Raw genomic sequence first — 26,523 nt, forward strand, 5'->3', positions numbered from 1 at the left:
GACGCATCGTGCCCCGCCCCCCGCCCGCCTCCCTCGCTCCCTCCTTTCCCCCCCTCCCTCCCGGCGGCGGCTCGGGAGCCGGGCGCGGCTGGCGGCGGCCCGAGGCGCGGCCGGGCGGGATCATGGCGGACGGCGTGGACCACATCGACATTTACGCCGATGTGGGCGAGGAATTCAACCAGGTACGCGCGGCCGGCGGGCACGGCGCGGCCCCTCCCCTCCTTCCCCTTCCCTCGCCCGCCTTCGCCGCCGCGCCGCCTGCAGGGCCCTCAGCGCGGCGGCTGGGCCGCGCCGCCGCCATTGTTCGGCCGGCTCTGCCGCCTGGCTTTCCCGCCACCGCCGAGTGTGCGGATCTGCGGGGGGACGGAGCCGGGGCAGGCCGAGCTTCAGGCCCGGCCCGGCCCGCGGGAGCTGTCGGGACCCGGCCTGGCGAGGAGCGCCGCGCCGCCCGGCCTCCGCCTGTGAGGGGAGGCTGCTGGCGGGCAGGGCGCGGGAGAGGCCGTGGTGCGCCGGCGGCGAGCGCCTGGCTCCCTGCCTGCCGCTCTCCCGCCCCGCTCGAGTGCTCGCGCAGGAGCGGCGCGGCATCCTGCTCCCGGCCCGGCGGAGGCCGCAGAGGACGGGACCCTCCCGCATGCGGCGGGGAGAGCGGTTCCTTCCCGGCGCCGGCGGCGGGGAAGTACTGCCATTGTTCGCAGAGGAATAAAAAAGCCGCCGAGCGGTAGTAGTTTCTCGGCCGCTCGTTGCGGGGGAGGGAGAGCTAGTGCAGCTTTATTCGCCCGCACTGGAGAAGCTATCTTCCTTTTTTATGTTTGTTTTTTTTTTTTTTTTTTCTTATAAGTTGTTCTCTTCCAGTGCTTAAAAAGGTGGCGCAAGTCTGCTTTAGAGGACGAGCTTGTATTTTGGTGAGGAAGTGTGGATGAAATAAAATTTCCCAGGATTACAAGTAGTCCCCTTTTCTAGTTCTTTTTTTAACTCTTCAATCTTTCCCCAAAAGCCATGTGCCTACTTTCCAACCGAAGCCTGACGTTCATATCAGTTTTGTGTGCCGTCTGGCCTGTTTGTTACTCCTGAGCTTCTGCAGGTTGTGTTACTCCAGATTGCATTGTTCCTGCCCTAGAACATAAATAACCGAGAACAACTGCACTCTCACACATTTACAGGGCTGACTAAGTGATACCCCATTGTGTGCCAGCCTGCCTTACAGAGAACTGGGAAATGGGTAGTGGGTTGTGGAAGTCACATTTAATTTGGATAGCAATTTACTATCTCAGGAAACTTCTCATTCTTTAGATACTTAATGAAATAATTCAGAAGGCTAGTAATCTCATAAAAGTATGCTCTAAAAGAATGCTGTACCAGAGAGCAGATGATGGAGAGGACTGACTTGCTCTTAGTTTATCTACATGTGAAGGTTTCTCCTTTCCAGTTGAAGACCCATTATTTGAATTTAAATGGGGGTGAGCCCTAGGACAGATACCGTTTTAGTGTAACAGTACATCTCGTAAATTTTCTTTAGTAACTTGGTTTTGTTTTAATTGGTTGCAGGTAAAACACTGGTAGCAGATCAGTTTTTTTCAGAAAAAAACTAATTTGATTCAACTAGTGTTTGTGTACATTTCTGTGTGCAGAAGACCTCAGAGTAGAATAGCTCTGTGCTTTACATAATAGTGCAGACAGATACTGCCAGAACAAAAGTAACAGGGATTATCAGCTTCACTCACGAGGTCCTGGTTTATGCAAGTTGTGGTTAATGCTGGTATTTCCTACAGCCACGGTGCAAGGAAGGGTGATGGTATAGGTGAAGAGAGTCTTGTAATAATTTCATTTAGCTTATTACAGCAATTGGGAGACCTTTTTGCTCTTTTTACTGTGTTCACCTCAGTTCTGCTGGGGCTATGTTTCTGCTTCTTCAGTTTGCGAACCTTGCAAGATACAGAGCAGAAAAGTGAAAGAGGCTAGTGGCCCTTTTCCCTCAGTTTGGTATTGGTTGGTTAGTTTGCCTGCCCTACACCCCTCATTTTTGCGGTTTTGTTGTTTTCAAAGCTTATTTTAATGACTTCCATGTTGTCTCGGACCTGCTCAGTTGAACTGTATTATTGTAAAATAGAAAGTTTTACTGGGACAGTTGACACCTCTGCACTTTCCCATTTCCTTCTGTCAATTATGGTTGTTACTGTCTACAGTATTATTACCTGTAATTCTGACATCATTGTGATGGGTCCTCTAGAGGCTCCCATTCATGAATTACTGTTTCTGATTTGAAGCTGACAGCTTAAATTGATAAGATGGGACATGTTTCTGCATATCTGTGTATGGTTGAAGATGACAGTTTAGAAAATGCTGTAGGGAGAAAGTGATTTGTGTTAATTTGTGTATGTAGTGGACATTTTATGGAACACCATATTTGTAAGGAAAGTTGCTGTATGTGTAAAACAATAAGCTATTGTTTTTTGATTGTGTTGTGCTATGTTAATTTGACTTACCAATATTTCACTGTAGGAACCCTGTCTACTAGTTTTGCCAGTAGCAGGGTCTGAAAAGTACACTGTGTAACTTTGTCCTTCTGGGTACAGTATTAACTGTATTTATACCCAAGCTGGGACAAACCTTTTGTCTGCATTTGTAGTAAATGGGTCATTTAGGACTTGTGGCTGGATGAACTCTTCCCTTGGTTGTTTTGTCTTGTTCTGGGCCTCGATGTACTTATCTTGATATGCTTCTGGAATTTATTTTAATGCCTTTTTCCAGGAGGAGGCAGGGAGGGATGTACTGCTTGATTAGCACTAAATGAACCACAGGTTATAAGGGTGAAATAAAAACTACAGTGCCATGGGTTTACAAGCCAAGATTGATGACAACTGAGAACTGTCTTGGGTTGTATTTAGTGTTGGTTGCCATGAGCTGACTAACTTGACTTGAAGTCAGATTGTTGTAGTGAAAATGTATCTTTCGCATCCCATCTGGAGCTCATAAAAGTATGTCAGTGTGGCCTCTTACTCTTCCATTAACTTATTGTTCATCCTAACTGTGTTCTTTGTCCTTGGGCGTACAGCTTTACTCAATTTGGCTTCCACCAGTTGTGTTTGGTTTTTTTTTTTTAAATTAGGCTTTCCTTTTTTTTTTTTTTTTTTTGTGCACCCCCCCAGCCATTCTTTTTTTCTTTTTGAGAACTTGGTTGAGTCATTTTCTGGTTTGTTCTTCTAACTTAACTTTGTCATCCAGCAGTCATTTGTATTTAATGTCTCATTTTGAGACAAGTCTGTCATAAATTTTCTGCATATGTTATTTGTGATGTGTAACAAATGGGTATTGCATGGCATATTTTATTTTTACAATCTCCGTACACGTTACATGTCTTGCTCTTCAAGAGAGATATGTGCTGCACATGAAAACTGCATTATCTGTGTGCAAATGGCTGATGCTGGTGGCATTCTCTTGAGGGCAGAAGACTGCAGTGAGATGAGGGGCACTTTAGCAAATATTAGGGTGTGTGTACACAAAAACTTACAGTATCAGTGCATGAAACTGAGATAATGAGCCTGTACATGAGGCCAGCTTGGATCTCACTCAAGGTTGCCTGCAACGTTGGCCAGTGAACTGGGTTCTCTGATGCTCTGATCAGCTTTGCATTTCCCAAGTTTTCTTTTCACTTACACACATGTACGTAATTAAAAAGTAAAAAGCTGTTATACTTATGTATACATATAAAAATTTTTCTGACCAAGCAGAGGATACAAAACAATTTGAGGTTCTCTTTATTTTAATGCTGTGGAGAAAGTGCTTGCTTTGTTTATACTGTGATGAGTATACTTTCATAGTTGCATTGTAGATATGTCTAAACATGCCTGTAGTGTTCTAGTTTAATATTTAAATGCTAACAAATTAGAAATGAAAGAGTTTTGACTTTGTATTTTGTAACTGGGTAATAAAAGTGATTTAGATGGAGTAAGCAGCTAAGAGACTAATTATCTGGAAACCTCTGTGGCTACAGATTCTTAGGAATGTGTTAGTTACTCTCTTCTTGTCTGTAACAGGAAAATATTTTTTTTGTGTGTAATAAATAACAAAAGCTGGCATTTAATTGCTACATGAAAACAGCCTTTATATCAGGGAGACAGTTGTCTCTTTATGGGAGGGGATGGACACATTGTGGTATAAAAAAACTACTCAGAAGGGCAGAACTGTACTGGTCATGAGAAACATAAGCTGGTAGACCTGCATGTATTATAAAATGTACGTGCAATACCTTATTGTAGATGTATTTCATCAGTTCTGTTGGTCTGCTGAAAGGGGTCTGCAGAAGAGATAACCTTTATATGTTTGCAAATACCAAACTACAAAGAAAACTATCTCATCTGGTGCCTCTTAGCTGTGTTCTAATGCAAACAGTGCTACTACTTACATTAAACTTATACTTTTGCCTACTTGTGATTTTTTTGGGAATCTATTTGACAAGGGATCAAATTGCTTAAATTTGAGCAGTGTGCCAGTTGTAGAGCCCAGAGCGTTTGGGCCTCTAGGTCTTAACAAACTTGTCTACCATGGTGGATGTTTCTGCCACAGGCAGTGTGCTATTTTTGAAACATCAAAGGCCTCCTGTTTTGTTAAGGTTCCAGTTTGTGTGTTCAGATGGCTAATTGAGATCAGAAGGATTTTTTGTATATTTCTAACTTGTTATTATTCAGGACCTACAAACTTTTTAAAATGAGGATGCTAATGTGTATTTAGAGTTTTTGACCACAAATATTGTAACTGGAATGCAAAAAGTGATAAGGGAGAAGCTGGATAATTTGCTTTTTCTTAATTTAACTTTTTTTTCAGAAACAATTACGAATTTTCTTAAAAAAATTTTTACGTCACTGATTTTTTTTAATGTCTTTTCGGAGGTGTAATTTAGTGTTTAACTCTTAAATTGAACAGAGTTTTGTGGAAAAAGCAAGTCTGTGATGTATGTAAGTTTTAAAAAAATTATTTAAACAACAAAAAGGAGTTATTTCCAAAGCAGCATTTGTAAAGGGAGCAACCAGTTCTCTGCAACTCAGGGGAGTACGGCTGCTAAGTTCAGAAAAAGAAATAACACTTCTAATTTGTCCCTTCTGGACATGACTGTGATGTCCCATGTGTTTATGGCTTTCATATTTGGAGTTGCAAAACGCTGCAAACAGTAGTTAAAACACAGAATATTGAGGAAGGACTGAGTAACTGGAAGTGTTACAACTAGTCTGGTATGAATCTTGGAGAGCGTATCTTTTCAGTACCCTTTTTATTTACCCAGTCCCACTTAACACAGAATGTGGAATTTCAGTCCTGATTTTCCAAATGATCTAGTATTTCAGACTGGTTTAGTTAGAACATGGGATATGGAAATGCATTGCTACCCTGATTTGGTTGTAGAGGGGGCCAGATGCTAACTTTGTTTCTTACCATGTTTATCTGTAAGACTGTGAATTACTATAATTGAGCAGAAATACTTTCTCTTCACGCTTGATGGTCTGTTGGCCTGCTGAAAGGGGCCCCTTAAGTAAGGAAGTCAGAAGGCGTCAAAACCAGTTCCTGTTACAGGCAGAGCGTTTTTTGAAGTAGCTATGACTAAAGAAATAACACTTCTGTATTCTTTTTCTTACTCTCCTGCATCTAGGAAAGGAGGAGGTGTTTAGGTAAATTTCCATGGTAAATGTATGTAGGAGAAAGGGTTGTTGGATCTTGTGCAATAGCCATCGAGACACCTCTTTTCCATCTATGCTTGCATTTGCTGACTCAGTTCTTAATTATCTAACCACACACCTTGTTGACAGAGTGGTGACTGAATAAAACTCATGCTGGCTGCAAAACCAGCACAATGCAGGAAGTGACTGTGGTGATCAAGTTTTTCTGTTGTGTCTATTGATTGAAATTAAGGCATTGATGCTATCAGGCACTTTGGGGCCCGCCACCCAATTACGTGCAGACTGTGCTGCCCTAATAATTCTCTCCTTCCTTTGATGGTGACCTGAAAGCCTATATGATAAAAATTTGATCTGTTTCAGAGGAGTTTCTGGCCACTAAGGAAATGCAGCAGAGCTGTGGATGGCTGCCTACTCTGGTATTTTGACAATGCTGACCTCAGCCTTCTCAGAGAGATAGGTTAGTGTACATCTGCTGTAACACTGGTGGCTGCCTGTTTGGATGATTTCCCTGAAGTCATCATCCATACACACAGATGACTAGAATTGCTGCATGTTTTCCTTAATTGTCTTGTGACATCAGCCTTAATCTTGCTGTAAGATGTCACGTTTAGGCCTGTTCCAGGCAGTTGTTTGAACCTACTTTCATTAGCTACGATGATAGGAGGAATCAAACAGAGACAGAGAGCTGGCCAGACTAGGTGAAAATATGAAACCCTTACTTAATTTAATGATGATAGACTTACCTTAAAAGAGAGAATTTTTCTGTTGAAGTTTAGAGTGTATTGAGACAATGCACTTTACACACTACTTGATTCAGTAGTAGATCACATTTACTTGATTGACAATGCCAAAACTTAGCTTCTCTGTTTTTTTTGTTGTATTTAGGGCATTTTTTTTTTTTATTTTGGTGATACTCTTTCTGTATGAGTAGCAGTTGATAGTGTTTTCGTATTTTCAAGACAGCTGATCATCTGTTGATGGTTGTGGTGGATATACTGAAATTTCAACCAAGATTGCTAGCTTTGCAGCCTGTTTTTTTTGTGGAATCCAGCTTGATTCTGTAGTGGCTGTATCTGGTACCTTGAACTATTCTATCTAGGATGCTTGTGTGGGTTTCTGGATAGAAATTTGTAAGACAGCAGATGTTGAAATATCTCTGATAACTAAACCTGGTGAGGTGTTTTTTGTTCTGGACCATGGTCAAAGAATCCAGGAACCCTCTGCAGGCTTTTGGAGTCTAGCTTTTGCATGTTGCAAAGCAACGTGTTAAAGTAAACATGAAAGCTGAAGGTTAACATTAAATGTGGCTAGGCTCTCCTAATCTTTGTCAGATCACTGTTGTTCACTGAGAAGTTACAGCCTTCCCGTCAGTAGACATTTAAATGGTTCCTCTCTCTCATGCAGATTGGGCTGTTCTATCATAAGTGATTGTTAGGGTAGTAGAAAAGGATAGCAGCATCCCAATGTGGAATTGATCGCCATTGAATATGATGTGACAGTATATAAGGTGAAAAATGGCAAGTATCAAAAGAAGTCTTTGTTTTTAAAGTAGTTCCTTAATGCAAATATGCAATGCCTAGTTTCATTCATACTTGGATTTAAGTGATGCTGCTGACATGTTGTAAACATGTTGTAAAACGCGTTATTGCATGTTTTAGTGAAAGAGATTGTCATTTACAGTCCATGTGTTTTACCCTTCTCTTAGTTGTCTGTCTTCAGTGATGACAGTACAGCAGTCTAGAATAAAAAGTAATATGGCTTGGTAGAAGCACACCAGCAGATTGAGGCAGTCAGTGCTCAGGCCCCTCTGTCTACCTAACACCCTGTTTGCATGGTCTGCTTCAGACTAAATTTAGTCTGGCCTTTTGGACCAAGTATTCCTACAACACTTATGATTCAGATCTGTCTGAAGGACCGCTGCTTGATCTTGACCTGTCTGTTCCTGTTTAGCAGGTAGGATGCAGTTGTTGAGCACATGAAGCAGAGCTTCTGGAAAGGAACTCTCATTTCCGTGCCATCTGAAAGGAATCTAGTTCACTTGGCCAGCACTGTGCTGAAACCTGTACCATCCCAGAGGAGAAGGGAGTGATTCACTCCAAAACCCCACGATGCATTTCTGAACCAACATGTTCCAGAAGCGGCTGTGATGATACAGAATAGTCCCTCTCTAGCCCATGAGTAAATAAATGTTTAGTAAACAGAAACCTTTGGGTTTATTAAATTTAATGAAACAGAATTCTGTCCCTGTCTGCCCTTCTGTGAATGAGGAGATAAAGATCAAGTTAGGAATGTGGTAGAAATCTGAAAGGTAGAATGTTGTGCCTTGTCAGTAAGGCTCCTCTAGAAGCGTGGTCTCTTCACTCTACCAAATGTTTTGATGGAAAGAAGATTTGCTTGAGAGTGGATGTTAAGTCTTTCATTTTGCATGTTGCACATGCTTGCTAATGTCTGTAATTCTGGGAGTAGGGCTTGTGGGTTTTTGAATTTCTGTTTATATTACAAGGGCAGAAGTAATGTAGTGGAAAATAGTGGCCAGAAGTATTTTTTGTTGATTTTCCCCTGCTCCCCATCAGTTTAGAATATAATGGAAGTCATAAGGATTTTGTATACTTTACTGTGGATGAAACCGGGGCTTAGTTTTTCAGCAGGGACGTTGTGTAGGTGTTGGATCAAACTTTCTATCTCTGTGGAATGTGGCAGTTACCTCAGCATTTTGTTTCAAGTAAGTTTTAAGAATGTTTAATGTTAGATATTATCAAGGTGTCTCTTTTGTTTTAGGAAGCTGAATATGGTGGGCATGATCAGATTGATTTATATGATGATGTAATTTCTCCATCTGCAAATAATGGAGATGCCCCAGAAGATCGTGATTACATGGATTCTCTCCCACCATCTGTTGGGGATGATGTAGGTAAAGGAGCTGCACCAAATGTTGTCTATACATATACTGGAAAGAGAATTGCCTTGTACATTGGAAATCTTACTTGGGTGAGTATCATTTTACTATTCAGGTGGCCAGGAATTTTAAAATTATAAACATAATTATTTGTAAATATTTTTTACTTTAAATTTTTTTATATGAAATACTGAGTATAGCAAAGCAGGTGTGGTGGCTTTTTTTTTTTTTCAAATCTGAAATTTACTGAGCTTGTCTGGAGTTGTCTTGATGTCAGAAAAAATGGAGGAAATCTTCAGTAAATACAAACTTCAAAGTTTCCTTTAAGTGTTGGGAAGGCATATTTGTGCTACTGTTGTCTTAAGGTTTTCAGAGAACTGAAAGAAAGAGAACCAGCTTAAACTATGAAACGCCTTATGCCTGCACATACTTTAAGGCTACTGAATTAACCCATCTTTTAGTAAACTGTTGCTGAAGTTTTTAGTTTAAAAAGGAACTGGAAGCTTCTCTGGTATTTTCTTTAAATTAATTTGCGTGTTTCTCCAGGGCTTTTTTCCAATTCCCTTCTTGCAGGGCAGTGACTGTTGTCAGGTATTTGCCTTGAGGCTTATTTCTGTAGTCCTAGGAGTAACAGGTTTGGGATAACTCACTGAACTGCAGTTGCCCTTAAGACAAGTAAATTTGTTAGCATTAAAGCATTTAAAAATCAGTTGCAGTTAAGCAAACAAAGTGCAAGAGCTAGTCAGTAGCTGAATTAACTGGAATTTTTATCTGTTTACCTGAAATCCAGCTCTTCCAGGTCCACACATGCAGCATTCTCATTGAAGGTTTTTTCCCTTCTGATTAATTTTTTACCAGTGCAAAACTTGAAAAAGAATGCTTTATGGGTGCTTAGGTGTTTTTTTTTTAATTATTATGGTATCATAATTTCAGGAGCTGATAGGTAAGTAAAGGAGCTGTTGACATAACAGTTGTACCATTCTAAAATATATGAATGGAATTAGTAAAATGCACATGATCAGCTGAACTCATCCAAGTCAAATGCCACAACTTCTAAAGCAGGTAGGCCAGTGTTTGGCAATTACTCATTATTTGGCTTCACAAATGAAGTTATCCACAAAAAGTGCATTTATCTACTTTAGCATTGCTGTTGTGTTTGTTTCTTTGCATTTAGCTCTCAGGAAAGTAATTTGTTGAATTTTTGAAAGAAGCCTTGATTTGAGGGAGATCAGATGAGTAGTTCAGAATCTTGAAAGCCTGCTTTGCACTTCCCATATGAAATGTAAAGAAGTGATGGAGTTACAGATGTACGAAGAAAACCATAAGTATTAGTGTATTTGTATATCTTTGGGTATGAGTGAAATTGTTGAACATTACATAGTAATTAATAGGAAGTTACAGCAAGTAGGTTGTTAAGTGGAAGCAGTAGTTTCTAACCATAGTTTCTGTACTAGTTTCCCTTCTTTTGGCTGTAAATCCTGCTGGTTTTGTGCAAATAATGTAGTTCACTAAACTCACTGGTCAAAGCTCTCATGAAGAGCACCTGGTTAATATGGTGTTTAAAATTAACTTTTGTGTGGAAATAACAGAATCAGCAGGAGAAAAAATGGATTGGGTGTGGAAAATAACAGTTATTGAAGTGGTCCAGTTTAAGCCTTGTACTCTGAAAGGACAAAAGTTACTCAAATAGAAATTTTTTTTGCGTACAGTAATTGGTATACTGTGTGGAGAGGTTGATGCAACGTAGCATATGAGGAAGTATGTATATTCTTAAAATGAATTTTCTGAGAATTGTGAAATATAAATGACAGCTTTCCAAAAGTCAGAAATTACTGACAGCATGTGTATAGTATTCCCCTTGACCAGTTTCTCACACACAGAAAATCCAGGGAAGATGTAGTTCCCCTTTTCCTGGTGTTTTAGATAAACTTTCATAGTTGAATATTAAAAATATTTTTCAGTGGACAACAGATGAAGACTTAACCGAAGCAGTTCATTCACTGGGGGTAAATGATATTTTGGAGATAAAATTTTTTGAAAATCGTGCTAATGGCCAGTCTAAAGGGTAAGAACTTGTAATTTGTTTTTTCTGTAAATGGACTGAATTTTAGAAGGGTGGAAGTGGGGAAAGAGTTCTTAATTTTCATAACTGTCAGTATGTGAACTGTTAATCTTTCTTTATTGGTATCTAACAATGGTTTGGTATATCATTTCATACTAATGACTTAAATTTCAGGCATAAATTTTTACGACAGTATCGTGTGTCTCATTATTTTGTGAGTTAAATTTTGTTGGCCATCTTCAGTAAGTCTGTTCCTAGGTTTCATTCAGGTAGTGGTAGTGATACCTGTTGTTCCTCATAGTGTAAATGCTGTTTCCCCAATCTCCATGATTTAAGTCTTTCTTTACATCTTTATTTTCCATTGACTGTTGAAAGTGAGCACTTGAGCCCTTTTTTCACTGGCAACCTAATCTTCCTTGCATGAACGTGCCTGTCTCCTTAGTAGTAATCAGAATACAGTGAACGCTTATAATAACTTGGTTGTATGAATTCATACATGCATATTGATACTCTACCAAAAGGCTGCCTTTGTGATATATTTTGATGCATCTTGTACTTGCACGTTTGGTGGTTCTTGTGTGTCCTAGAAGGAGTTATTTTATCTGTTCTGAGAACTGGGCTAAGACCTGTGAGATGGTTTCTGTATCTAGTTTTCAAGTATTCTCTTGGTTACTGCATGTAGCCTTTTTCATGAGGCATCAGGGTATCCAGGAAATGGAAACACCGTGGTGTAACTGGGTTTTTTTTTTTTTTCTTCCTTTCAGGTTTGCCCTTGTGGGTGTGGGATCGGAAGCATCCTCTAAAAAGTTGATGGATTTGTTGCCTAAAAGAGAATTGCATGGACAAAATCCTGTTGTAACTCCATGTAATAAACAATTTCTGAGTCAGTTTGAAATGCAGTCAAGAAAAAGTAAGCCTTTCCTATGTGCTATCTTGAAAAAACATAAGTCTATTCCAGAAGTAGCGTGGCAGTTTTTTTCTTAGCATCTGATAATTTCTACACAGTTTAAAATACCTACAGAACACTTAACAGTCCAGGTGAATGAAATTGCATCTTTGTTTAAAGATGATTCCCTTAAATAAAAATTAAGAAGACCACTTAATATGCTGAAGAGCTGCTGTTTTGGCAAGAAATAGCACTCGCTGAAAGAAGGTTGCAGCTTTGTGAAATTCTTGTCATACAGTTGGAGAAGCTTTCTCAATCTCTTATGGATGCAATTTAAAAAAAAGCACAGGAGCATTTAGAAATTTAACACTTGTAGACAAACTGGACCAAATTCTGATGTCTGGAAAGGCTGCGCTTATGACAGAATGGGGAAGAGAGATTTCTGTGTTGTGCTTTCCTCCAGCACCTTGTCTTATTCCCAGTCCCAATAGTTTGTGGCTTTGGGCTGCATTAAGGGAAGGACTGATAGTCTCCCCAGATGCTATTCCATTAGTATGGGGCATACTGGAACACTGCCATATTTTAGCAAAGCACTTTTTCTTCTCCAAATGCTTTTGGTTTGGGTACCTAGAAACAGGTGCTCGTAAGGTCATGCTTTAGCACTGCATAAAATCTTAGAGCACGTGTTGAAAAGCTTTAACCTATTTTGACTTATGTAGTTACACTTTTGCTTTTTCATTGCAGCCACGCAATCTGGCCAGATGTCCGGGGAAGGTAAAGCTGGTCCCCCCGGAGGAAGCTCACGAGCAGCATTTCCACCTAGTAACAGAGGGCGAGGCCGTTTTCCAGGTGCCATTCCAGGTGGAGACAGATTCCCTGGACCAGCAGGGCCAGGAGGGCCGCCACCACCTTTCCCAGGTGAAATAATTCATTTATGGAGTTTCAGTTTCATTTGTGTTTTCTTATATTAATGCGGCGTACTTATTTGGGAAATTATAAAAATCAAGCCATTTCAGTAATGTACTGTAGCACAGTGTTCACAGCTGGATTGTAGGATTCAACAATATTTCTTTGTTGATATTCAAACAGGGAGTTGTACTTCCTAAATTTGATAGCAACATAATAACATTTTTGATACTTTCTTTATAATGTGTAAATGTACATATTTTTAGAATATGAAAAAATTAAGGTAGATCATGTTAGCAAGTAGATTTGTCTTCAGTGCAGTGTAGTTCAGCTTTTTTGATTTGCTGTGGGGGATGAGAATACCTGTGTTGCAGAGCGTAAAGTAACTCTTTTCCTTATTGCATTACAACTTTGCATATCATCAGAAATTCATGCCCACTGACAGGTCAATTAGTTGGCACTTAGAGTACCACAGATACGAAGAGGAGGTGTTCATGTTTAGTCAGGTATTGATATGGGAGAAATATCTGTTTAACAAACAGGCTTGCATTGCAGTAAAGTTCTTATTTCAGCTTAAGTATTTTTAGTAAATATCATCCAGTAGTAGATTGTTTACTAACAGTCAAAGGGCCATGGATGAATTGAAAAAACACTAATGAGGACCTAAAAGTAGGTTTGCATACTGCGTTTATCTTACCTTCTCCAATATAGTTTTCTCCATATTTTTGATATATATTGTATCTTGTGCCCCATGTGAAAACTAGCTGCAGGTGTAAGTAGGATGCGGTGTTTTCTAGTTTTTGGAAGCTTTTGGGAGTTACGGTAAGAATAGTAGCTGATTAAGTGATTGCGAGGACAAGTTGTCATTTTTCAAGTAAATGTCGTTCTCTTTGGATATTGATAGTCAAGTAACTGTTAAATTTTCTGAAGTACTGAACCCAAAGTGGGACCATGTGTGCCTTGCATAAGTTGCAGGTTGTTCAGTGAGGGTTATTTTGGTTGGTGGTTGGTTGGTTTTCTTTGTTTCTTTTTTTAAAAAAAAAACAAAAAAACAACAAAGGCAAGAATCACAATTGCGGAGTCTTTTATTTCTTTATATTTATTAACTTTTTTTTTCTTTTTTTAGCTGGACAAACTCCCCCGCGTCCACCTTTAGGTCCTCCTGGCCCACCAGGCCCACCAGGCCCTCCACCTCCTGGTCAGGTCCTCCCACCTCCTTTAGCTGGACCTCCTAATCGTGGTGACCGTCCACCACCACCAGTTCTATTTCCAGGACAACCTTTTGGTCAGCCTCCACTTGGGCCTCTTCCTCCAGGCCCTCCACCACCAGTTCCAGGCTACGGGCCACCACCAGGTCCACCACCACCTCAGCAGGGTCCACCTCCACCTCCGGGTCCATTTCCCCCTCGTCCACCTGGCCCTCTTGGGCCACCCCTGACTCTTGCTCCTCCTCCACATCTCCCTGGGCCACCTCCAGGTGCTCCACCACCTGCACCGCATGTGAATCCAGCTTTCTTCCCCCCACCTGCCAATAGTGGCATACCTACTTCAGACAGCCGTGGCCCACCTCCAACAGATCCATATGGCCGACCTCCACCATATGACAGAGGTGACTATGGGCCACCTGGAAGGTGAGTGCTTTTAGTATAATGTGCTTGGTAGCAGATTTTACTCCTGTTGTAGGAAGCATTTGATTTTCCCTTTTAATGCAAATATTAGAAATAATAAAAAATAGGGCTGAAAGGGATCCCAACAGTCTTCTCATTTGCCCTTTTTCATTTAGTGAAATATCTCAAAAACATATTTGCAGCAGTAAGAAAATCCTGAAATGCAGTATCAGTAATCTCGCTTTCCCTTTTCAGCTTTGAAGTGTTTGTATTTGGCAGTGTCATCATTCCATGTGTTCTACATGTAAACTTACATATCACTTCTATGCAGCAGCTTCTGGTTGTGTTTCTGTCTTAACTTGAAATTGTGACTTGCACCTTTATCATCGTGCTTTGCAGGCTGTCGTCTTAGAATGCTCTGGAGCTCTCCTTTTTGAATATGTGCATGTGTTGGGTACAGTGCCATACCAAGCTCATAACCATTTTCATCTTTTAGCAGCTCTGCTTGTCCCTTTTTTCTTCATGACTCAACTCAAAGTTAGTCTTTGTCTCAAAAGCCAGGTGTGAATTTACTGCAAGACTTTTTATTTTCCTTTTCTGTCAAAATGCTTCTGCTCATTTGGTGCAGTCTTGCAGTGTTTGTAGCAGTGGCTTTTCCTGTGGTTAATCCTATCTGGGACAGAGTTCTTGAGTCTCTATAACTGTCAAGTTTTTCACATCTTGTTTGAAACATCTTTTTCATCTTTGCTTTCAAGCATCTCTGTCTTGCTGCTGTTTCTTGATTGTTTTTTTTACCATATTTGTATTTGTCACAGAAATTTTGGGATAAATTGTAAGAAAAAACACTTTTTACATAGTTACATTTGGATTTTTCAGTTGTGATTTTGCTGCTAGCATGAGACATTTCTCTTGATTAGAATGTTTTCTACAAAGACACTTTGCTTTGATTCTTCTTTTATCACAAAGTTTAAAAAAACCCCCACGCATCTGTACATACTGCTTTCATACAGAAACCGTAAAAGTTAGAGCATTTGGCTTAATTGCCTGAAATATAATAAAACAATAAGGTGTTGGTTGTTTTTTGATAGACAAAATCAAGGTTGTCTGCAGTTTATAGAATGTCTGGGGAGGGAAGGAGTGGGAATAGGACAGTATAACTTACTGTCCATTATTTTCGTTAATAATGTTAAAACTATCATCCATAACTATTTAAATTGTCATTAATTATATATCATAGGCGTTTCACTGGAAATAACATGTCCATAAGAGAAAAATTACATATTCCATTCTATGGGAGGCACACGAAAAATAATACTCAAAACTCAGGGAGGTATGAATTTTTAGACATTTCCTCTTATGCTAAACTGGCTATAGGATCTTGTTCCACTTCTTGCAATTAAGAGGATAGCATTGCTTATTATTCTGCATTTTCTTTCTACCAGAAGAACTAACACTGTTCTAGAAATACCAAGCAGTGGGCCAGTTTAACAGTCTCAGCATTTGACTCTTAACACAATTCTCCAAATTTTCTATATGATACAGAGACTGGCTAATAGGACACTGCAAAACTTTTGGGAAAATTTTTGTGTAGGTTAACATCTGTTACTTTGGAAGCCCTATATAGGTAGCTAATACAGTAAAAAAGTGTCTTGAGCACAAGGATTCTGCTTTATTGCTTCCTCCTTACTGTGACCAGTTTGGAGATCAAATTGGAGCACCTTGAACTTGACCAGAAATTAAAAAAAAAAAAAAAAAAAGCAAAAAAAAGCTGTCATCATTCAGAAAATTGAGTGTTTTAAAGATGATAGACTATATTTGTTTTTCATAACTTACAGCATTCTGGTCTTAGTTAAATCTGGGAAACAGGATCATATAGTTCTAATTCCAGTATTGTTATAAAAATTATCTCTAATTTTGCTCAAAGTTGCATTGCCTATGTACATGTATTTCCACATCCGTTCAATTGGGATAATATCTACTTACATGCCTTCAAGGATTTTATGAAAACTATAAATATTTGTAAAGCACAGTATTAAGTGCTGCTGAATCTTCAAAATAGATGGGATGAACAAGAATAAGTTTATACAGCAATGTCTTAATTGGTTTTTACCTTTTTTCTTTTTTTTTCTTTTTTTGTTATTTTTAGCTTTCAGGATTTTATACTGTAACATGGTCCTTAACAAAAACCAAAACCAAACCCAGATCCTGCTTTCTTTTCTGTTTGTCACTGCTTAAAGTTGCAAACTTGGATTATTAAAACTGCAATGATATCTTCTGAAGTATTTCTTAACCTTTTAAATACTAGTTTTATTGCTTGCAGAGAAATGGATGCTGCAAGGACACCTCTAAGTGAAGCAGAATTTGAAGAAATTATGAATAGAAATAGGGCGATCTCAAGCAGTGCCATTTCAAGAGCTGTATCAGATGCCAGTGCTGGTTAGTAAAACTCAATTAATGTGTTTGCTATTTTACCCAACTGATAAGAGTTTATAGGTTTTTCCTATTGGGAAACTGGCAGCCGTGAAGCCACATTTTCCTAAAAGGAGGCTGAATTTAGGTACTGATTTTTCTGAATTCATGACTGATTTTGTACTATGCTGCAGTTAGTTTTTGAGAATGCCTTCTGAGTATTGATCTGGACAGTATTTTAATATTTGGTTCTACAGTAAATGATCTGGATGGCTGTTGAAGAGAAATACTCAAAATGGTTATACTATGACAGATTAAAATCTTTATTGCATAATTTTCTGATCATGATCTTATGTGATTTTCAGGGGACTATGGAAGTGCTATAGAGACCTTGGTAACTGCAATTTCCTTAATTAAACAGTCCAAAGTATCTGCGGATGATCGCTGTAAAGTACTTATTAGCTCTCTTCAGGACTGCCTTCATGGAATTGAGTCCAAGTCTTACGGTTCTGGATCCAGGTAAAACTTTCCTCTTCCATCTGCCCTTACCTGTGAAAGGGAAGGTGTAAGCACAAGACTAGTTCACAGAGAAGAAACTAAGTCATGCAAGTAGTTTAGTTATTTGCTGGGTTTTACAAGAAATGTGTGAAAGAAACCAAACAAGGGTTTCCCAGACTTAGCTACCTTTTAGTTAACCACCTTTTCACAATTGGTCTGACTCCCTTAAATTTAACTCTTAATTTTGTTTAGTATCGCTTCCTACATGGTACTCCTGCAGCGTGTAAACTCCAAAATAGAACTACCCTTCATCACTTTAGATATCCAGTGCATAATTTTTGTTAGAATTTGCTATTGAAAATGAAGATCTAGGATATTTGATGCCAGTTTTCACTTTGTTTAAAAGTAATTTTCTCCACACTTGTCACAGTAGAAATACACTTGAGTTGCCAGGGGGTAGGGGTGGTGAAATTAGGCAGAATGATTTTTGCCTGTTGTTCCTTGTTACACAGTCTAAAAATTGTGAGTAGGTAGATGTTGAAATTCATGGACTTTTCTACCTAGTACAAATGAGATTGGTATTTCTTTCAGAACTTAAATAACGCCCCTTTCAGTGTTAGGACAAACACTGAACATCTAGTTCATTTGGATACTGTAGCAGTAGTGTAGCTGGCCTTGAATATTAAAAACACAAAGACAGCTGGTTTTGGTACATACTTTCAGTACACAGATTAGCAGCCATGTTGCAATGATTGTTTGAGGTATGGTGCATTGCCACAGCTGATTTCAGCCATGTCATCCTCCATTCTGAGCACATACTTTCTGACTTTTCCTTGATAGATTAGAAAGTGGATGCACCTTACTATCTCTTAACTGAGTTCTTAGCCACTGCCTTTTATCTGTTCACTGTGACACAGGTATGGTTTTGTATATAACGTGAAAGATACCTGGTGTATTTTCCTCATATTCTTTTTTGAGTAAATTCATACTCGTAAACAGTACAAAATTGGTGTGCAGGTGGTTTGCATTTTGAAGAAAAATTTAATGAAGTAATTTCTTTTAGAAGACGTGAGCGATCCAGAGAGAGGGACCACAGTAGGTCACGAGAAAAAAGTAGGCGCCACAAATCACGTAGTAGAGATCGTCATGATGACTATTACCGGGAAAGAAGCCGTGAAAGAGAGAGGCATCGTGATCGCGACAGAGATCGCGACAGAGAACGAGACAGAGAGAGAGAATATCGTCATCGTTAAAGAAGGTGAGCATTTTTTTCATGTTTTTGAGCTTTTACTGTTACTGGCTTACTAAAAGTAACTACTCTAGGTTTGGATTATTTACACCATTAATGCCTGCACTTAAATGGGCCTGCAATATGTACTGAATTACTTTCTTCTTACAGCATCTGACATGAACGTAGGTAAGTAACGACAGGTAACTGGTCTTGGGAGGAAGTGTGTCACTATTTTCTGCAGTTTGCATGCCACCTTTTTCATGTTAGGTGGTATTAATATTTGCAGTTTTTATGAAATGTGGTTAAACCAATTCTTAAAAAAGCAGGAAGACAGACTGGTAAGTCTGCTGGTTTTGTAATCTTAGAAGAATATTATATTAAATTTATGGTTGTATTTCTTATTTGTATTTTAAAGCCTAATTTTGTATTTTAAAATCTGTTTGTATAAGGGCAGCAGCATTTAGCCCTTCATATGTCATGTCATGCATTATTTCAGTTTAGGGAACACATGTACATACAGTTGCTGTCCTTGCACAACTATAAGTATGATGGTATTTGGGTGGGTGGGTGTTGGGTTTTGTTCTTTTTTCTCAGCAAGTTCTACTCAAATTTAGGAAATACAGCCAGACTTTGCTCTTTCTTTTATGAAATGTGACCTGTCAGTATCTTCTGCCTTCTAGCTTGATTCAGTGTTACATCTTCAGTAAGATTTATGATCAGTTGTTCCCCACCACCCTCACCTTTCGGTCCCTCCCCAACCTCTGATAGTAAAGTCATTTTCTGAAGACTAGTAAACAAATACATGACACAAGGATTGGTTTTTTTTCTGGTTGCTTATGAAACTAACGTGTTCTTTTGTTTCATGTATCTGCAGTCTTGCATGCATCAAATGTCTAGATAGCTACAGAGTAGCATGCTAAATAATGCCTTTCCTAGTGTACTGCTAAGAGCTTTAAAATACATAGAAATGTTCATCGCATTATATAATGTACCATTTTGAGGGTTGAGAGTTCAAGCTACCCGTGATTGCTTACATTTGACAATTGGAAAAAAACCTATCTATTAGTTTCTCTGCAGTGGTCTTTTCCCTTTTTAAAAGAACTTCCCACTACATCTACATTAAAATTGAAGCTTGCAGGCTCATCTGTATACCCAGCTTCCATTTCTTACATTTACCCTCAGATTTAGTTTCCAGATCTGCATGTGTTGTTTATTCATGGAAGTTCATTTACAGAAGTTAAAAAGAGCAAAACTTTTTAGAAATCATATAAAATGTAGTATACTCTGAAGTGAAAACATAATTTTGTATTGGTTAAATGTCAGTTTCCAGTCTGGCTTTTGTGTCACTGACTCCTTTGGGGGAGAACAAATTCTGATATTAAATGCTCTAGTCTGCTGAGTATTAAGTGGGATATTGTCTTGGGTTCATATGCTAGCAAGGGACACACACACAGTAAGCGACCTAGAGAAGGGAATCCAAAGGCTTAAATAGGAAGGTGAGACATGGCAGCTGAAATAAAGTTGGCAGTATATATCTGTTAATGCCACTTTTTGTTTAAAAAATAAATAATGGATTGGTAGAAATATTTCTGGAATTGCATAAAAAAACCCAACTGTGGTTCTTAATTATAAAATATCAGAACATAAAAATGCAGATAAGTGTAGTTTCTTTTGTTGAACTGGATTTTTACCATTTGTGATAAATGAGTATTTGTGATATTTGCAAATAGTTGTTATAAATAGGAGGTAACCATTGAGCTGGGTGATGGATGCATTTCCAGAGTGTGTTTCATCTGGTGGAGATGACCAAGCCATACTAAAAATTGTTAGTAACCTGGAATTTAAGATATTTTTTTTACCCTTGGCATACTCTTACTAATCTAGCTTTATTTTAATTTTTGTGTATTTAGTACTGTGCGTGTAGGTTTTTCTGTGCCAAGTACAGATTCCCTACCATGTCACTCCGAGAAAATATTTCAAATAGGGTCAGGTTGCATTTTATAATTTCCAAAGCACAATTTTAAAATGAGGCTGTGGTTTCAGTCTCAGTTCAGGTGGGATTTATATATGCAACACCATTCAACTTTATTGTGTGCTGGGACATCTCTTTTCTTTCAGAGGGGTTGCGTAGGTGAGATTCCTGTGTGTAAAGAAGAAAATAGGTCCTAAGAACTTGATTTAAAGGGCAGAATTATTATTCTGCATGTAAATGAAAGCATTTGGTATTTTTTTTGAAGTTGTAAACATTTTGTCTTGCTACTATCTTAATGAAGAAGGGCTTTATTGTAGTTTTGGTTTTATATATACACACACACAAAAGAAATACAGTTATCTCCTGGTTTGTATGTTTCATTTTCACTAAGATGTATGTTGCCATACATTCTTTTTGTTTCGTTCCTTACATTGATTAATATTCATGAACGGATTTAACAGTCTCAGTCATTTAATAAATATCAGCAGTGCTGAAAAGAGTTATTCCCCATATTACTGTGTTTTGCCAGATAACATGAAGTTGCCTCTGTGCCTGCACCCTATGAATGGCACCTATACTTCTCCTTATTGTGTACCTATAGTCATAACTGTCATACTGTACTGACATTTTAAGTGTTACACATCTAGTTTAGGATTTTAAAGGTCCATTGTGAACATTTTTGTATAGAGTGAAATTCAATTTGTACTGTATTACACTTATAGACATGGGTTAAATTGGAATAACTTACTAAATGTGTTTATAGTACTAAAATTCTGTTAAGTTTAGATGTACCATAGCAGGTATTTACACTTCTGTTTGTACACTTCATGATTTAAAACTAAATTCTTGGAAGATTCTTGTGCCTTGAGTAAGGCTTCATGTACATTGATAATGCATTCTATAGAATTACTATAAACTGAACGTTTCCTTGAAATAGCTTGCCTTTGCTTGAAGAAAGCCTATATAAAGATATAAAAGAGAACAGTGGATTTAAGACAAATGTCTAACCTGTATTCTTCAAGAAAACTAAGAATCCAATAGAATGGTATTTAGAAGCATTAACAGCAAAATTAATGTGTACAAACAGAATAGTAATGCAACTTCATAAGCATGAGTCCTGACATTTTTTTAGACAGATTTTTTTTAGTTTAACTGATGCTCAGTGATGTATTTCCAGCTGATGCGTTGTCCCAATCTTAATCTGTCTGAATTTCTATAACTGCTGAATGTTAAATTTTTCATTTTATGTTTTTGTTATTGGATTGATTGACTATTTCCTATTTAAACTGGATTTGGACTGAATTGAAAGGCAAAACCACAACGTTGTAACAGTTGATATGTATGTAGACTTTGTACTTCATATTTCATGTTTTTTCTCTGGTTTTTCTGCTCTCAAACCACTGTAAGCAAAAATAACTTAGTCCGAGGCTCATATGCTTCTTCAAAAACTGCGCTCAGCTCGCTCTGAAATAGTTTTAGCTTTGGAGTGATCTAAGAACTAACATGGTTGTAATATTTTTGGTGTCAGTAGGAGGGGAAATGGTGCTGATAGTTTAAGTAATATTCATTATATTATTGCTTGTATAAGTAGAATATGTCTTGTCACAGTACATTAGCAACCACTTAAGTGAAGAATGAAATTAGCCTTTTAAGAAACCTTGTAAATCAATAGGAAAATGTCTGTTTTTGTGAGTTATTTTAACAAGCTTCTAGTTAAGAACAGAATTTAAAGTGAATTATGTGGTAGCGCTGTTCATGATGTGGGTATGTGTACCTATCTGGGATTATTTCACATCATCTTAGTATTAAGCTATTATGAACGTTATTGACCTGATATCTTTTTTTCTTTTTTTAAATGTGTATTTTTGAGGAAGCACATATGTGGGGCTGGCACTATTCTACTGCATCTAGCATTCACCAGAGAAACAATGCTTTGTGTGTCTGATTCAGTATTTGAAGTCCACCACAGAGTGAAAGAGGCAAGCAGTGCCACTGTTTTATGTGCTTCTTAAAGTCTATTTTATGGCTACTTTGGTGTTTAACAGAAACATATAGTTTGTTTCTTAATGTTCAGTGATATCTCTCATTTTCTTGAGGGTGATAAGACAATTCTAAAAACAAACTGAAAATCTTACGCTATTGTTTATTTTCAAATGCATAACTCCATAACTTTATTAATTTTTTCCATGAATGTGTTTCTGTAATTTTGTTGTCTTCTGAGTGTCTTTAGACACATTTATATTTTTGTGTTCCCCACATCCTGTGCTTTTTTCTTTTGTTTGTGAAATCAGTAGTTTTGACAAATTTGAGCTGTGTGATAGTTCCCTAAGAAACTTTAAGGCTTTATAGCATTTGAAACATAAAATACTTGCAAGTGAAAATGTTGGTTTGATACGGTGTTCTCCAAAGAATGAACAATCAGCTTTTTCTTTTGCTCATTGTGGTTTGAGAACTAAGATGATTTTTTTCTTACACAAAAAGAGATCGAGAGAGAGCCATAAGAGATTTTCATTTTTATGTTTTCCTGTGGCAGCCTGATCTACCTTTTTATGTCTTCCTCATGTCTTGATGTGAAAGATAATTGCCAATAATTCACATCTTTTAAATTTGTAAACCAAAGGTTGAATTTTCTGAATGCACCTCTCTGTTCATCAGTTATTTTTGGTGAATAGACAGGCTGGGACAGTAGGAGAAAGACTTTCGATGAAGGAAAGTAGTTTGGGAGCATTCTTTTTCTTCCCATGTAAAATTATACAATCAGGAAATTGTTCTGGTGTTGATCTTAAATAATACACCAAGATTGAACAAAGATACCAGGTAAGTACACTAATAATAGGGGGGAAAAATGCAACAAATGAAAGAAGGTACTAGTGATGGTAAAATAGTCTGTCTGTACATCTGTGATGAACAGAATCACGTTTGTATCTCAGCTTACTCACAGAAAGACAAATACACAGTGAAGCTTGAAATTCCTTCTTTCTCACTGTGTTAAGCTAAAGCACCACGGTATTTGAAGGTTTGTGATGTTCTGGAATGTAGGTTAAGTTAAAACAAATTTTGGCTTTCAAGCTGATAGTTTCTGTGGGATTTTTGCTTTGTGTATTTTTTTTTTCTTCATGTATAGAGTAAAATAAAGGAGGATTACATGAAGTCATTCTGAGGAGCTATTAGGATATAATGACAAATGTGTATCATGCATTTTTCTGAAATGTGAACATGTTGGGAGATTGACATTCAATCTCTGAAAAATATCAGAAATCACTGCTATTACAAAACTTGACGTGTGTATGCACATATAACTCTAAACTACTGTAGAATTTTCACACTTCTAAAAGCTGTTTAAAGCTTTTATATGCATATTTGGATAATTGGAATTAAAGGGAAAAAATTAAGAGTTGCTACTGCAAGATGCTTTACATATCTAAGAAATCTATTGGGTTTTTGTTGTAATTTTGTTGTGGAAAAAAAAATGCTCAAGTTGCATCTTGCACAAATACAAAAATGTTTGATCACTGAAGTTCTGAAATTTAATTTGTGAAATGTTCTGACATAAGCCCCTAACTTCTAAACCACAAAATAACTATTTAACAAATAAGTCTGAAACCTGGGTTTTATTAGTAGAAATGCTGAGAAACTGATTGCTGTGCGGTGTTAAATTGTACAAACCTAACACATGCTTGGGACAGATAGCTTATACGAGCTTGAGGCAGATGGAAAACAGCATTGCCAAGGAGTACTGATGAGAGAGAGTTAATTTTTTTTAAAGTTATTTTTTCAATATTCTACTTGCTTGTAGAATACTGAAAGGGGCTGAGCATGGCGGTATAATCCATACAGTTTTATTTCTCCCTTTTGGAACCACAAAGGTTTCCAGTTTTGCCAAAGTGTAGTGGTAGAGTACTTGGAACCAACTTGTACACCACTTCAGATTTTAGTTGGTTATGCTCTTTAAAATGAAGGTTCATTGTGGTGCTGACTATCTCAAGAGCCCTATAATGAAAAGTATTAATCCTAAATCCAGTTTATAATGCATTCTTTAAAGTTCCTGTAGTTCTATAAGTACACTTAGAAATCTAGCAAATTTTTCCCAGGAACTGAAGCTTTCTTATACTAGTATTATAACTCATATATATGGTGCCTTGGATCTGTTAACTGTTGCCATAGAAGTGATAAAGATCCATAATTCTTGCCACAGCAATTGTATGATGAGAGCAGCAAATTCTGACATGCAGTCTCACAGCTGTCATGTGCTTACTTTCTCCACTAAAAAACAGATTCTCCCCTGTCTGTGCTAACTTAGCTCGCAACTTTAAACACATCTCTTCATGGAGGCGGTACTTTGTCATTTTGCTACTGATTAATTTTTAAAGTACATAACACCTATGGAAATTCTGGTCTCTGGGGAAGAAACTTCCCCAAAAGTACTTACTGGTTGATACATTCATGACTTGGGAACAAAGTCTGTGAATAAGAAAAGAAATAACAGTCACTGCTTTGGATTTGGATCAGTTTATGTGCATACTGTAGTGTATAGTGCCTACTTGGTTGTATGTTTTTTTAAGGTTGTTATTAACAGTCACTTTGAGGAAAGGAAGAAGAAATGTATCAATTGTTCATGCAAAAAATTGAGTATTTTTCTAACTGCTTTGAAATTACTGGTAGAAGAACATTTGACAGCTGTGTACTGGTGCACGTTCATGAAATTGCTCCTCTAAATGTCTTGGTTTTCAAATGAACAATTTAATGTGTTGGTTTTCTGAACTATTTCATTTAAACTATTTTGAAATTATTGAATGTTGAAATTGTGAATTACTAATGAAATTAAGATAGCTAATTGTTTTGTAATGGAATTCAACTGAAATCCAGTGTATGGAATTATACCATCCCAAGTATTTTGTGAACTTTTACAGTAATTAACTCTGAATGGTGTGGTTCCTTTATTTGTCAAATTAGATGAGAGTAGGAAGTAGGGCTTGGGGTTTTTTGTAGGGCAAATAGATGAGGAAACCTGTAAATCTATATTGTATTGTTTGAAAAGTGGGTTCTTGTGATTAAGCTGCAAGCGTGTATTTTTAGATGTGAAGCCCATCCTGCTTGCCCCTAGTCTGAAAATTTTGAAGTACTGGTGTTGGATTCTTTGTACTTCTAAATGTTACTGACCTGTGAGCCATCCACTTCATTATTCAATCAGTGCATTACTTAAATGTCAAACCAGCTTAAAATTTCTGTAAGTGGGCAGGTAAAAATGTAAAAATCTAGTTGTGGCAAAATTACCTTACGTGCTTGTTCGTTTACTCTTGCAGAATGCATACTTTAGGAAACGTTCTATATAAATGTTTTCATCAGTCATAGAACAGTAGCTATTTCTTCCTTTATCATTCAACTGTGAAATATATATTCTTTCAACTTTGTTGTACAACAACATTAATTTTATTTTTAACTATTGTATTAGAAAAGTTTCATGCACAACTGAGTAGCTACTGCTTCTGAGTATTTTGTGTTAGTTTACATTATGGTGAAGTAGATGCACGACTTGTGTATGTATAGATAAGCCAACAATTTTCTGTGTATTATGGGGACTAGCAAAATCTACATCACAAATTTTGACACATTACAGCTGAAGGAAGAGGAACAGCGTGCAAGACAAGATACATTCTTCAAGGAAAGATGCTTGTCCAGCAGTCTGCTTCATGTGATTGAACTGAGCCTGTAAGGATTCATGGATAAAATGAACAGGAATAGATCTGAATAAAGCAAATCTGCATACATGGTAACCAGTAGCTCTTTTACTTTTTTTATGTTGCTTAACTGTTTTATTTGAGGGAAACCTGTGTGATTTAAACCTTATAGCTTTTGCAACTTCATTACTGGTTATATACATTTGGCAATTATAATGTGCAAGCAATTGGAAAAAGTCAAGTAAATGCTTGTTTTTTTAGTAGTTTGTTCATGTTAAACTGTTCATATGATAATGTCTGTACACAGCACCACTGATTACAGTAGATGTAGTGTTGTAATAAACTGTTTAATGGGGCTGATGTGTAAAGCTGTTCAAGTTATTTGATGTTTACACCTCAGGGAGAGTCTTGTGTTCAGCAATATTTAAAGATGTTACAATGAAAACATTGATGCTGTCTTTAAAAACATCGCAATAGTTCTTGCATATGCCTCAACCTAATCTTGCATTCAGTGAGTTAAACTAATGTTGCTCTCACACATTCAATTTTGATATGAAAATAGGTGGTTACATAAAACCTTTAATGCTATTTTGCTTTCTAGCAGTGTTTACCTAGGTGGCTTGTGAATTTGCTAATTGACACATAAAACTGTAAAAACTGCAGCTCTTTATGGTCTGTTTTGAGAAGAGGTGGTCCCAGCTTTGTGATATTG

At 37.7% G+C, this 26,523-nt stretch overlaps 1 protein-coding gene across 4 annotated transcripts; it reads left to right on the top strand.

Moving 5' to 3' along the window:
- Nucleotides 1-26,167, top strand: CPSF6 (cleavage and polyadenylation specific factor 6). 4 transcript variants are annotated; one of them, XM_080391124.1, is made up of 11 exons: nt 1-182; nt 8,445-8,654; nt 10,524-10,627; nt 11,389-11,534; nt 12,255-12,428; nt 13,543-14,047; nt 15,261-15,353; nt 16,344-16,459; nt 16,798-16,951; nt 17,994-18,188; nt 25,751-26,167. In XM_080391124.1, exons 1-10 carry the CDS (start codon nt 123-125, stop codon nt 18,181-18,183), a joined length of 1,752 nt encoding a protein of 583 aa, XP_080247250.1. In that variant the 5' UTR covers nt 1-122; the 3' UTR covers nt 18,184-18,188; nt 25,751-26,167. The 4 variants fall into 4 exon arrangements, with proteins under 4 accessions (XP_080247250.1, XP_080247251.1, XP_080247252.1 ...); XM_080391125.1 differs by having other exon boundaries at nt 2-182; nt 17,997-18,188; XM_080391126.1 differs by lacking the exon at nt 15,261-15,353 and having other exon boundaries at nt 2-182.
- The last annotated feature ends 356 nt before the right edge of the window (nt 26,168-26,523 follow it).

Source organism: Falco punctatus (assembly GCF_963210335.1).
Source record: "Falco punctatus genome assembly, chromosome: 6".
Taxonomy (NCBI): domain Eukaryota; kingdom Metazoa; phylum Chordata; class Aves; order Falconiformes; family Falconidae; genus Falco; species Falco punctatus.